Consider the following 14779-nt stretch of genomic DNA (forward strand, 5'->3'; position numbering starts at 1 on the left):
CAACATTGTAAGGTACACTTAGCAAATACACAGGAGTATACTGCGTGTTTGCAGCCGTTTGTGGTCCCACTTGATTTGTGTAGTCCAAATGATGCTAGCCTTCAAACAACACCAGTCTCAATGCTTCCCCCCCCTGTAAATTCAGGGAAATGAAGCTCCAAACATCTCCACCTGGGGCTGTAGACGATTTGTTTCAGTGTTTGGGGGTGGGCGGTGGATCAATTGTCATTTTCTGTTACTGTCCATGCCCACTACTTCCTCAATGCTTTATTTTCTTTCCTGGCCCTCCACATAATTATAAACAATGTACAGTGGACACTCGGGTTGCGAACGTGATCCATGCGGGATGCACGTTTGCAACCTGCGTCTGCGCGTCTGCGCATGCGCAGGTTGCAATTTGGCGCTTCTGCACATGTGCAAAGTGCAATTTAGTGCTTCTGTGCATGCGCAACTGCCAAAGCCCAGAAGTAACCTGTTCCGGTACTTCTAGGTTTTGGTAGTCCGCAACCCCCCCCAAAAAAACATGACCTGAAGCGGATGCAACATGAGGTATGACTGTATACACACCAGACACAGCATAGCAATCCAAAAAGTATATGATTCTTATTTCTTTCCCAACCATGCTAGTAACTATTTCTGGTGTATTCCTAAACTTGTAAAAGGTAAAGGTAAAGGACCCCTGGACAGTTAAGGCCAGTCAAAGGTGACTATGGGGTTACGGCACGCTGTGGTCTAAACAGGGGCGTCTTACCCATTGAGGCTAGTGGCGTGGGGCGCCAAGTTCTGGAAGGTGCCAGGGAAGAGGTGGAGGCTGGACGCGGCACCTCTCGGCATTAGCTTGGCACCCTTGCCCACCTCCGCCATGCCATCTGCCGTAGCCACTGCAGCACGAAGCAGCCAGGTGCCGTGTCCAGCCTCTACCTCTTCCCCACCAGAGGAGCCACCCTTCAGCCACTGCCCTCCTCCTCCAGCCCCGCTGGCAGCGCCATCCTCCCTTAAAAAACTCTGGGAAACGGGGTGGGGTGGGGCCGCTGGAGGGAACTTCGTACCATGGTGCTGGATATGCTTAAGATGGCCCTGGGTCTAAACCACTGAGCCGCTTGGGCTCGCTGATCGGAAGGTTGGCGGCTCAAATCCCCGTGACAGGGTGAGCTCCTGTTGCTCGATCCCAGCTCCTGCCAGTCTAGCAGTTCAAATTCCTAAATTAAACTCTCTCTCTCTCTCTCTCTCTCTCCCTCTCTCTCTCTCACACACACACACACACACAGGAACCGGGCGGGGGACGGGCGGGAAATAAAGATCTACACAGGGATCTGCTACTGTTGCTGTGAATCCTGCTGTGTGAGACAGTCGCCCCACCTTGTCTCATGGATGAATCCACCTGTGTGGATGTCTATGATGCAATTAATATTGCCTTTCCCATGAAAGTAGCTAATGCAGCAGAAGACAGAATCAGGATTCAAGATGACCTTAAACGATTGGAGAACTAACAAAATGAATTTCAATAGGGATAAATGTCAGGTTCTACACTTAGGCAGAAATGCACAAATATAAGGTCGGGGCACCTGGCTTGCCAGTAGTACTAAACTAATCATGATCCTTTGGCTGAGATGTTTTCAGCATTGGCTTTGGGCTCAGAGCTCCCTCAAAGCACAGCAAACAGGAGATTATCAAAGAGGAGATCATCACTCAGAGGATTATGCAGGCCCCCTCTGGAATGGTGGCTTGAGAGGGAGGGAAGTTAAGGAGATGAAGGAGGTTTTAAAGGGAATTTCTGTCACAGGGAAATGTATATCTCTGATCTGAATAAGCCACTTAATACAGATGGTGTGGTTGGGAAGTTCAGAGGCAGATTTAATCGTAAATCTCTCTGGATTAACCCTAATGGTCTGATGTGTGTAGTGAGCATACAAAGAGGAGGAGAAAGAAAACACTCTTTTTTCTGTTAAGATTCCTGCATTGCAGGGGGTTGGAATAGATGATCTTTGGGATACCTTCCAACTCTACAATTCTATGAATCTACCACCTCTCTTTGAAATAAAAGAGAGCACACAAACAATTCTTAATGGCTGCCTTGCAGGGGCCACAACTGAGTTACCCACAAAATTCCATTCCAAGTCTCCCCCACCCTAGTCATCCAGTATTGGCCTCAATCCATCCAGATATGCTGCTGTTCAAAGCAGCAACTAGCTTCTCATTCAAGGAATCCTATTCTGAACTGCACTAGCAACACTCTATTTTACCATAGCCCCACTCTGCTCACCTGGGCAAAGGTTAGTCTGACACCACCAGTGCCTGCGGTTACCAACAACTCCTGGCATCAAAAGTTCTGGCACCTGAAAATGGCCTGGGACTTGAACTCTTTGAATCACTCCAGAGGCAGAATACTTAAAAATAAATAAATATAATTTTTAACAACAGGTTCAACCAAAAATAAACTCCATCCAAGTTGCTTTTTTCTGCTTGGATGGCAAACTTGTCAAAGTCTTCCTTTTACATCTAATTGAGGTATAGTGTTAATAATGTTGCACATCTCCCTAGTCTCCAAGCAGGTCAAGGTAGCATGATGCCCAGGGTTGAGTTTCCTTGAAATGAGGTACAGCAGAGACTGTGGTGTCTTTATGATGTATGGTTTATTTACACACATATACAACCTGACCCTATGATGGAGGGATTCACAGCATCAACACCCCAAGAGGTCTTGCTTCTCCTGCAGTCATAGCCTTGGATTCCAGCAGAAATCAAGCATGACTCTCGCCCTCTGGCTTCTGCCTGCTTCTTGCCCAGTTCTTTCATACATTGTTCCGGCTGTTGTCCTTCTCTCTATCAGCCAGGTGAGGGAGGGGCCCCACCTCTTGGCTCTCTGCCACAGAGCCATTTGCTTTCTTATACTAACAACCATGCTTAGTTAGGCCCATTAACACATCAAGAAGCTAACTGGCTAGTTCAACAATGGGATCCTCCATTACATTTTAAGCCTTACTGGATCCAGGACCCCAGGAATCATAAGGGACCTGAGAATCATGCAGGCTACACCCCCACCCCTGCAACTCACTACAATATGTACTAGCTAAGGTGTTTATCAAATCAAATCTTTAATACGGTCTGTGACCAGAAAGCAATTTATAGGATTGTACTACAAATAACATTAAAAATATGGCCAATTCACGGAATTGGTGCTTATATTTATGACCAGGTTTCGACTTTTAAGGTTTTAAAATTGAATTCAGGTGTCACTACTGTTTATTATCATTTCTTCGATGTTTGCAGTTTGAACTCCGTTGTTGACATCATTGCTCGTCTTATTCTTGTTGCAATGTAACAGTACTTTGCCACGGACCTGTTAATTTCGGGCTCTTTGTCAGCTAAGAGATGTCTGATATAGGTGTCGTCTGTACTACGAGGTATTTTCCTCAGAATCGGGTCGATCAGCTCTTTTCTTGAGTCTCGATATAATGGGCAGTAAAAGATGACATGCCCAATGGTTTCGATTTTGTTGCTGTTACAGGGACATAATCTTTGTTCGATCGGTATTTTATTGTATCTTCCCTCTAGAAGAGCTGAAGGGAGAGCGTTAAAGCGGGCCCTGGAAAATGCCCATCGGTGTTTAGCATTGTCTAGAACTTTGAGATAGTTTGCTAGATGGGGCCTTTGGGAATTGTATAGAGGTTTATAAGTTATCGGAAGTTGATTAAAGTCATTTTGGACTTCAATATCCCTGAGTCTTTCTTTGATTATGTTCTTGGCCCTTCCCCTTTCTAAGCTTAATAAATACTCTGGGGAGAGACCATATGTGGCCAGTTTTCTGAGAGTGCCCTTCAACCAACTAGATTGGAATTTGTCAAGAAGCATCAGGGAAAGTAGTCCGCTCCTTGTAGGTGGTCTATTAGGGAGTTTATATAGATGTTGAACAAAAAGGGGGCCAAAATGCATCCTTGTTTAACTCCCTTTGTTGTTCTAATGAAATTAGAGAGTTGACCTTCTTGGCTGCATCTTATACGAAGTCGTGTGTTGTTGTACAGGTTGTATATTAGTAGCAGCAGACGTCGGTCTATAGATGATTTGTTGAGTTTGTCCCAGAGTCAGGTTCTTGGGATGGAATCAAAGGCTGCTTTAAAATCTACAAATGCTGCGAATAGGTGGTGATTGTGGTGCGACGTGTATTTCTCAGCTAGGTGCTGTAAGATCAGGCAGTGATCCATTGTGGATCTCCCCTGTCTAAATCCTGCCTGTGCATCATCAAGAATCTTTGCTCTTTCAATATGTACTAGCTAAGGTGTTTGGAAACCATATGAAGAGAAGTGGGTGCAGTTTCTTAAATGCCAGAGCGAAACACAGGTAAACAAACTTGGACTCAATGAAATGGGAATTGCAAAGAAAAGAGATTTAGCATTATTAAGAACTTACATTCCAACAGGAGCAGCTCAAAAGGCATCCTAGTATATATTTATTATTTGATAATAATAAACAAATGGATATAATGGGTGTATCACAGCCTAGAAGAGGAGGAAGAGGTCTGAGCTCTTGGGGCCAGGGCTAGCTGAGTCAGCTTCATTAGCCATAGCTAATGGGTTAACCATTCATGCGTCAGTCTTCCTTGCTTGGCTTCTTCCTGCTGGGAAACAAACCACGATCCCTGGCTGTGTTACATCTGAACCAGAGGTTGCTGTTTGCTTCACTGAAACAAACCACAACCTCGGTTTAGATATAATGCAAAACCTTCTTCCTGGGGAGAAGCAAAGCTGGTTCATTCACAGTAAATCAGTGGTGTCCAAACATTTTTCAAAGAGGGCCAGATTTGATGAAGTGAAGGGCCATGAGGGCCGACCAAAGGGCCAACCAGGTGTTGACCTTTTTTAAGGGTTGAAGTTGTTGAGGTTTTTTTAGGATTTTACCCCAGGAAACAAACTGGCACAGGGGCTGGATTAAACTGACCGGCGGGCCCCCGAAACAGACTTTGGACATGCCTGCAGTAAACCATTAATTACAGTTTACTGTGATGTGTGAACTAGGCCAACTCAAGAGAATCCAACTCTGTACTCTTCCCCGGTTATTTATCTGAACTACCATCTAAGCTAGTGATGTATGGAAGTGAGAGCTGGACCATAAAGAAGGCTGATCGCCGAAGAATGGATGCTTTTGAATTATGGTGCTGAAGGAGACTCTTGAGAATCCCATGGACTGCAAGAAGATCAAACCTCTCCATTTTTAGGGAAATCAGCCCTGAGTGCTCACTGGAAGGACAGATCCTGAAGCTGAGGCTCCAAGACTTTGGCCACCTCATGAGAAGAGAAGACTCCCTGGAAAAGACCCTGATGTTGGGAAAGATGGAGGGCACAAGGAGAAGGGGACGACAGAGGACGAGATGGTTGGACAGTGTTCTCGAAGCTACCAGCATGAGTTTGACCAAACTGCGGGAAGCAGTGGAAGACAGGAGTGCCTGGCGTGCTCTGGTCCATGGGGTCACGAAGAGTCGGACACAACTAAACGACTAAACAACAACAACAACCATCTAAGCATCTCTCCACAACTTTGACAGCCTGGCTGAAGAAGAGGAAGCAAGTCCCAGAACTTCTCCTCAGCAAACATGAACAGAAGCTGATGCTGATAGTGGAATCAGAGGCCAGGATTGATGCATCAATTCTGTTCTTTCTTAACTGCAACCAGACACTGTTTATTGACATCATATGCAGCGGACTGTTTGGGCTTAGTAAGGTTTTGGGCCATGTTGCTTCTGTTCTGTTCACTATGACCACCAACAATCTTGCCACTAGCAAGTAAACTTAAAAGATGAAATTTCTCGTGTAATGTGCAATTGAATTTCTTTCTTTTTTAATGATTTTTTTTATTTTGCCAAAGTAATAAGAATAAATAAATAAGAATAAAAATGTGCACCCCACCCCAGAGACCATTCCATTGTAACTATCCAACCTCCCAAAATTTCAACACCTCTTGCGATGGTTTGACCCCTTTCCATTTTAACAGTACAAATTCTACAAACACCCTCCATATCTCCTGAAAATCATTTCTCCTGCATATTCCCCATCTTACCTTAACGACACATGTTCATTTATCATTAATATCCCACACCTCTTTATACCATTCTTCCATTTTATATTCTGCTTGCCCCTTCCACTTCCTAGCTATAACAACTTGTGCAGCTGCCAATAAATTTGTGAGCAAGTCCTTCATAGCCTGTGAACCTTCCACTCCATCGTAAACTGATAATAATGCTACTTCTGAACTTTCAGTTTAACCCAGTGATTTCTGTTATCTCCTTAAACATCCTTTGGCAAAAAATTATACATTTTTACACCCCCACCACATGTGAACATAAGTCTGCAATTGAATTTCTAACCCACCTTTGTTGGCCGTTTGTAGATCCAGAGATTCCTTGTAAATTATACGCTGATTATACGGTAGCAAAATTTTTACATACGAACGAGACACAGGTGTGGTTGGGGGACCATTTGCACAACTCTTTTTCTGGATGCCTGCCCTCACATTATTACAGAGGTCACTCCCAACCCTCTTTTCCCAGGAGCTCCAAATGCAACACAGCAAATAACCATCCCTTATATTCTCTGTGTGTGGGCATCTCAGATCTGTAGGATGCCCAGGGGCACACTTGCTCTCTCAGTAACACAGCTCCCCTGCTTCACTGTCTCCCTTTGCCTTACCTGTCCGGGTCAGCATGGGTGATAGAAATTCGTGGAGGGATTCGTAGTGGGAGAGTAGTTGGCCGCTGGACATTGTCGGGCTCTGGTGAGCGTGCTCTGTCTCCGGGCTTCCAGGGTGGGACTTGCAGGCTGGAGGAGAGGCGTCTACGTCCCCGACGCAGGTCGGCACCCAGCATGTTGGAGGAAGCGTAGGAGCGGCTGCACCAGCTGGGGTTCAATGTGTCCTTGGGCTTCTGCAGAGGAGAAGAGGGAGGGGGTGGGAATTGGGTTACTCCATTCCAGTGGCGTAGCATGGGGGGTGCAGGGGGGGCCGGCCACACCGGGCGCAACATCTGGGGGGGGCGCTCGCACTCGCAGCTCTCTGCCCCTACCTGGCTCACTCACTCTCTCTCACTGCAGTGCTGGCTGTGCGAATCCAATCCAAGCCGCCGGGTCGCTGCCCACTGTGGAGGGGAGGGTGCCAGGCGTGCAGTGCAGTGCGGTGCGGAGAGAGAGCGAGGGACTATCCGGGGGAGGGACAGTGCAGCGGGGGGGGGGGGCGCAAATTACTTGCCTTGCCCCGGGTTAGGGGGTGCAAATTACTTGCCTTGCCCCGGGTGCTGACAACCCACGCTACGCCACTGCTCCATTCAACAGGGTTTCAGAAACTTAAAGAGCTACATAGTGCAGGCTCAGCTTGCCAAATATGGATACAAGCAGGCAAGATAAAGCTGTAGGAATGGAAGGATCTGTCAGTTTTGGTTCTCTCACTTTCCCCCAACATAATGCATTTTTGTATGCTATTGTAATGTTTTATAAAACATTGGTTGGTTGCATAACTTTACTGCAAAGTTTGAGTAAGTGTGAATATGGGTGAATTTTAAGGATGCCTTTGTTTCAAATGAGAATTTGGTAGTTCCTCTTTAAATGTAAAGGTAAAGGGACCCCTGACAATTAAGTCCAGTCACGAACGACTCTGGGGTTGCGGCGCTTTATTGGCCAAGGGAGCCGGCGTTTGTCCGCTTCCGTAGACAGTTTTTCCAGGTCATGTGGCCAGCATGACTAAGCACACAGAAACTCCATTTACCTTACCGCCGGAGCAGTACATATTTATCTACTTGCACTGGTGTGCTTTCGAACTGCTAGGTTGGCAGGTGCTGGGACTGAACAACGGGAGCTCGCCCTGTTGCGGGGATTCGAACTGCCAACCTTTCGATCAGCAAGCCCAAGCAGCACAGTGGTTTAACCAACAGCGCCACCTGCATCCCAGTTCCCCTTTAATCTGTATCAAATTTCTCCCTCTACCAAGCTGAGATATGAATTGGGTTTGGAAATGTGATTCCTAAGCCCACCTCTGTTCATTCCTCATTTGGCAAGCAGCACTGCGGCCTGACCATGATGGGACAACAGGGTGCCGTTAAATGCTGCAAAATGCCAGTGACAGAACCCATTGTGTTATTTGCTTCTTTCACTTTTGCCTTTTGTCCCAGGAACTCAAGGCAATGTACATCATTCACGTAAGCACTTCAAATGTACCTCTTGAATTAGCTGGATGTCTTAGATAGGTGGATTCTAAATTATATATTAAGGCAATACCTCTATCAGGCCAAATATAACAAAATAGTGTGTAAGCTTTTTTATTTATTTCTCCAGCACTTTTTCATCAAGCTAGATGGTAAACAAAGCAATGACAGGTGGAGAAAGAGAAAAGTTGGCCAGTGTTGAAGCCATGAAATCTATATGAAGCTAGAAGTCTTCAGCCGGGGCAAAACTAGGCTTTATTTCACCCTGGACAAAGACCCAGTTTGGCACACACCCCATGTGCATTTGCATACACACACACGTAGGTTGGGAGTCTCAATGGCGCCCCTCTGGAAGCTTCACCCCGGGCAAAAATGTGGGTTGTAATCCACTGGGAGCAATCAAATACAACATTCCTTGTTTTCCTAGAGTGGACATGCAAGGGGATGTTGGTCCAGCCAGTCAAAACTTCCTGTTTTTTCCTGGGCTGGAGTATCCTTTCTTCCATGTGAGTAGAGGTGAGCATGACCTTACCTGCCCAGGTAACAAAAAGGAAAAGTCATGCAGCACTCTCTTTCTTCTTTGACTTCCTTCTTTGTTGGACCAGCTTTTTAGCTAGGGACTGCTATGCTAGCTTTCAGCTAGCAAGTTCCTTTACTTAGCTTTCAGCTAGCATAAGCTAGATCCACATGTACATATTTGTAACTAAGTATGCCTTCAGGAATCTAACTGTGAACTGACGTGAGTAAACTTCTTTCATTGACTTTAAATAAGACTGTCGTGTCTTTATTCTTTTAAGAGGGATTAAAGGGAATTTACCAGGAACTATACAATTCAATCTGAGACGTGGGACGTGGGTGGCGCTGTGGGTAAAACCTCAGCGCCTAGGACTTGCCGATCGCATGGTCGGCGGTTCGAATCCCCGCGGCGGTGTGCGCTCCTGTCATTCGGTCCCAGCGCCTGCCAACCTAGCAGTTCGAAAGCACCTTCGGGTGCAAGTAGATAAATAGGGACCGTTTACCAGTGGGAAGGTAAACGGCGTTCCGTGTGCTGCGCTGGCTCACCAGATGCAGCTTGTCACGCTGGCCACGTGACCCGGAAGTGTCTGCAGACAGCGCTGGCTCCCGGCCTATAGAGTGAGATGAGCGCACAACCCTAGAGTCTGGCAAGACTGGCCCGTACGGGCAGGGGTACCTTTACCTTTACCTTATACAATTCAATCTGAGACAGACTAAATTGTATAATAGTGAGAGGCTTACACAAGCCTGCAACCAGCTATCTGCTGTGCGTGAAAAGGGGAATGTAAACTCTGCTAAGTAAAGGAATTTGCTAGTGCAAGTTAGGAAGGATATTAATAAACAATATATGCTCTCCTGCCACCCTGAACATTCTCACACAAAAAACTGGCTAACCCCTCTCCCCACCCAACCATTACAGCTCTGTCTTTAGATAGATAGATTCATATGGGGCTGATTAGATGCTATTCAGGCATCAGGTTACACCAAAGTCTGAGGGAACAAGAGCCATCTCTGGAACCAGAATACAGCTGAGAAACTGGCCCAAACAAGTGTCAGCATCTGCTGCCTCTAAGGCAGCGGTCACATCAGTGGCAGATTTATATGTATGCCCAGAATTAGGGACCTCTGTGGCTGAGGAGCATCCACGTTATTGGTATACATTGTCAACTCAGACGATACCTTTGAAATGTGACTACAAAGAATGAATTGCCATTGTTGAATTCTAGTGTTTTAGTTTCTTGCATTGTTTCCATTCTTCATTTTCTTACACCTCAACTAAAGTCAATGGAGGTAGATTCATTAGGGTGGGGGTCACCACTCCAGGCTCCATGAAGGCCTTCACTGGCAACCCTGAACAGAGGCGTCAGACTCTGAACTATCTTATAAATAAATAAGCAAGCAAATCTCTAGCCCTCCTAGAAAGTTATGAAGCATAATCTGCAGGTACCCCTCTACGCAATTTCTCTTAAATGAGTCAGTCTGACTGCTCCCACTTGCCAGTGCTCTTAGCCAATAAGTAAAATCATCTCATGCATCCCTAATTTTGACACAGGAACATTCATTTCGAGGAACAAATAGGGCTAAGCTGAAGGTTCCACACACCATAAATCCACCACTGGGTCACCAGCCCTTTTGGAGAGACAGCCACCCCTACAACCTTATGCATACGATAGGAAGATGTTTATGTTCTGCTGGTCCTGATCTTGGAGATCACACAATATGGATGTTACGCACAAGCACGTGTACACATCGATGTTGTTGCTGTCTAATAACAACAGGGAGCATTCCTCAATAGCAGGGGAAACTATACAAGATGGTCTAAGGTACCCCTGCCCGTACGGGCCAGTCTTGACAGACTCTAGGGTTGTGCGCCTATCTCACTCAAAGAGGCCGGGTGCTGTCTGGAGACACTTCCGGGTCACGTGGCCAGCGTGACATCGCTGCTCTGGCGAGCCAGAGCCGCACACGGAAACGCCGTTTACCTTCCTGCTAGTAAGCGGTCCCTATTTATCTACTTGCACCCGGGAGTGCTTTCGAACTGCTAGGTTGGCAGGCGCTGGGACCGAACAACGGGAGCGCACCCCACCGCAGGGATTCGAACCGTCGACCTTTCGATCGGCAAGCCCTAGGCGCTGAGGCTTTTACCCACAGCGCCACCTGCGTCCCATACAAGATGGTCACAGCACACTTATTCTCCTTTCACAGAATTTCCTTAGAAGGAACCTGCACACGTTTCCCTGCAAGATTTCTTCTGGGAGGGTTAGATGCTTACTGTTTTATTAAAATGGTGGTTCGGACTCTGGGTAAGCTTAAAATAATAATAATAATAATAATAATAATAATAATAATAATAATAATAATTATTATTTATTTATTTATTTATACATACATACATACATATATACATACATACATACATACCCTGCCCATCTGGCTGAGTTTCCCCAGCCACTCTGGGCAGCTCCCAATTGCATGTTAAAAACAATACAGCATTAAATATTAAAAACTTCCCTAAACAGGGCAGCCTTCAGATGTCTTTTAAAGATAAGATAGCTACTTATTTCCTTCACATCTTAAGGGATGTTCCACAGGGCGGGCACCACTACTGAGAAGGCCCTTTGTCTGGTTCCCTGTAACCTCACTTCTCGCAATGAGGGAACCGCCAGAAGGCCCTCGGCGCTGGATCTCAGTGTCCGGGCTGAACAATGGGGGTTATTTATTTACCGTTAGACAGAAAAGGGAATGAGGAGAGAAAGAGCCGACTCCATGCCACAGCCTTGCTCAGCCTTCCCTCATTTTTTGCAAGTTTTCAATCATAGAATAACATCACCAGGACCAGTGGGCCTCTCTTTTCTTGAGCTAGGAAATCACTCTTGTAAAAAAACAGAGAGGAGAAGAAATAGGCTTGTTCCCTGCTTTCCTTTCTCATTTTGCTCTTCCCCCTCCCTCCAGCTGAATGGAGAGCAGCTTGTCGGTTCTCTATTTTTTCTCCCCTAGCACAGCATGAGACAGAGTAGACTCTGAGATTTGGAAGCAAGGTTCAGGAGATGTCTGCAAAGCTCTCTGCTTATGATTTAGTTCTATGGATGCATTGGCAATAGTCCCGATTGTTATAAAAATCAGGGATTTCCTTTGCACTTCAACCCTGCTCAAGGGACTTGTGTTCCCTTAATGTTCACTCAGTGGTCTTAGTAAAATCGGAGATGGAAACCAGGTTAAGTAAAAGCAGTGCTCAAGGGTCCGCAATACTGGCACCTTTTTACCTAGAAGAAAAGCACTGAGTAAAAGCAGAGTGGCTGGTAAGTCTGATCCTTTATTTGGTCTGCTGCAACATGGTTCACTGCCAGTGACAAGAGGAAGGGAGACTCCAAGCATCTTTTTAAAGTTCAGATTTTGCCCAACCCGTTACAAAAAACAACAAAAAACCCCACCTACAAAACATAGCAGAAACATAACAAAAAAAGGAGGTGTTTAATGAGTACATTATTTGCAACCTGTCCATCGAGATATGGGTGTCTCTTGCATTTTGATACCTATTTGCATTTCCTCTTGAAATTTTAACTCGTTTCTTGCAGTCTTACTTAAACATCCCCCCCTCCCCTTGCAGGCACAGATCACTACCCTTCCCTTTGTCGAGTCCCCGGCCAGCTGGTATTGCCCATTTGACAGTTCCTTAAGAAAGTTCCTGGCTACCTATTGGCAGGTCAGGAACATGATGGTGGGGCAAAGACAGGCGATACACAGCTGCCTAAGCCACCCTGGTTCGCTCCGTGTGCAATATTGAGACTTCTGGTTTGAGTTCTATTCATAAATAAAATATTGCATTCATGATTCTTATGTTCCCATTCATAAAATATGGAGATACTTAATACTTCTGGAAGACACACATCTCTGAATATTAATGGATACTATCAGTTTAGGGCCAGCTGCTATAGCACTCCTAGTGGCTAGTCTGCTTGATAGCTTCCCTTTTTGACAGCCAGGTAAATTAGAGGGTGTGCTGATTTAAAGGACGGCATTTAAAGTGTAGGTTTGCGAATTTGTGTATGGGTTTGTTTTCTGTTTTCTGTGTTTGTAGACATGTATTGAATGCAAATGCCTTTAGACCCAATGCACTTAGGGACATAAACTTATTTCATAAAGCTTCAATTTTCTTATATCAATATTTCTCTGCAGGTGGTTTTTGTGTGAATGCGCTTGTCAATCAAATGAACCCTACTGGTAGTCTAAAACAAAATCAAAGCCATTTTAACCTTTCTCATTGCACTATCCTATGCATGTCTACTCAGAAGCAACTCCTATTGAGTTCAATTGGTCTTATAGTAAATATGTAAAGGATTACAGCCTCAGACAGAGTCATTGGGGCATGTCTCTGTTCTTTGATAGGCACTGCCACTAAAGGTAATAGAAGTACAATGTACAGAAATGTGGTTTAATATATACTATTATGCTTGTATATATTGAATATCGCTGTGTGAGTGTCATTGCTGTGTGCTGTACCCTGAAGGGTGATTTAGAAAGCTTTGAATTAATAATCTGGAACTCCTATTGCTATGCAGGAGACATGATCATAGATCTTGATCACTGCATTTAGCTGGTCCCTGGTCGGTTACGGTCTCTGATAAAAGAGTGCAACAAAAGAATCCATTCTGCCTGCTGCTGGAATGCATGCTTGATTTTTAAGTATATTTTAAGTACAACAAGTAGTACAAATACACTAGTAGTGTCTCATCTAAAGAACTAAAACCCTAAACCTTCCCAATAGTCAGGAAAATTTGGACTGTGTTAATAACAGGTACAGCATTTAACTGGCTTGGGGCAAGTTTGATGGACCAGGAGACAAGGATTCAATATACCCGTAAGTCTTTTCAAAACTTTTCCCAAGTGCAAGTCAGTGGGTCTGGCTAGAGGAAGTCATTTTAAGTGGTTGTCAAGCCAAACATTAAGTGAGGCTACCATTTTAGTGCCCACTTCAGTGGGCGCACCGTCGAAATGCCTTCAAATAGTTTTGCTTATAGTCCCTGGGGCCAGGAACTGGATCCAGTCAGCGGGCTGGGCCCTAGCGTCCCCTAACCCTAGCAGGCCCTTTGGACAGGTGAGCTTTCCTTTCCCTGTATAGTTTGAAGTCAAACCACGCTTACAAATGCAGTTTTGCAAACACTACAGACGACAGGCACTTGCAAATGCACAGTGCTTTGCTGACGCTGCAGATCAGCTGATATATGCTGCTTGCAAACCTCCCGCAGCTTTTGGCAGGGAGCCCTGCCCCACACCTTGATTCCCTTGCACAAAATAATGAGGGTCTGGGGACAGAGCATGCTTCTTGTGAGAGCCAGTGGAGAGAGCTCTGGTCATGACAAAGTAGACAGGGAGGGTATCCACATTAGTGTGTCTGTGTGGAATTAGCCTCGCCATTAATTTTAATTTTGCTTCCAGATCAGTTGGAAAAAAGGGCAAGGATAAGGCCATCACACCCTTTCCTCTTCCATAAATCCAATGTAGTATACTGTTCAATTTTCTAAAAAAGAATTGCATTTGAGCTACACTAATTTTCATTTTTGTTTATCTCTTTTACATTTGATCTCTATTTTTGTACAGTGGTACCTCGGGTTAAGAACTTGATTTGTTCTGGAGGTCTGTTGTTAACCTGAAACTGTTCTTAACCTGAAGCACCACTTTAGCTAATGGGGCCTCCCACTGCCACAGGGCAATTTCTGTTCTCATCCTGAAGCAAAGTTCTTAACCCGAGGTACTATTTCTGGGTTAGCGGAGTCTGTAACCTGAAGCGTCTGTAACCCAAGGTACCACTGTACATGGCTTTTACATTTGTATGGTACTGGACCTGTACTTTGTATAGTATTCTGAAACAGTTGTTTTGCATTTCCTTACTACTGCGTTGTTTTGATTTATCTTTTCTGTACATCACTCTGAAATTCTTCTGAACATAAGGACTTTCATGAATGTCATACACCATGTCAGATATAGGTGGGCATGGTTTGGTGCAAAGGTTCGCCACGGCTACTCTGGCCTACTGAACTAGGAAAAGGGCCGCCGCTGAGGCAAAGGTCTGACAATCGTCTT

General features: G+C 45.3%; 1 protein-coding gene across 1 annotated transcript in view; it reads right to left on the bottom strand.

Moving 5' to 3' along the window:
- PDE4A (phosphodiesterase 4A) overlaps positions 1 to 14779 on the bottom strand; it is a 367050-nt gene that overhangs the window by 297141 nt on the left and 55130 nt on the right. Inside the window, exon 3 of the mRNA XM_083419843.1 lies at positions 6681 to 6913. Coding sequence (XP_083275969.1) covers positions 6681 to 6856 — 176 coding nt within the window. The 5' untranslated portion in view covers positions 6857 to 6913. The remainder of the gene's footprint in view (positions 1 to 6680; positions 6914 to 14779) is intronic.

This window comes from Podarcis tiliguerta, assembly GCF_965153285.1.
Source record: "Podarcis tiliguerta genome assembly, chromosome: 17".
Taxonomy (NCBI): domain Eukaryota; kingdom Metazoa; phylum Chordata; class Lepidosauria; order Squamata; family Lacertidae; genus Podarcis; species Podarcis tiliguerta.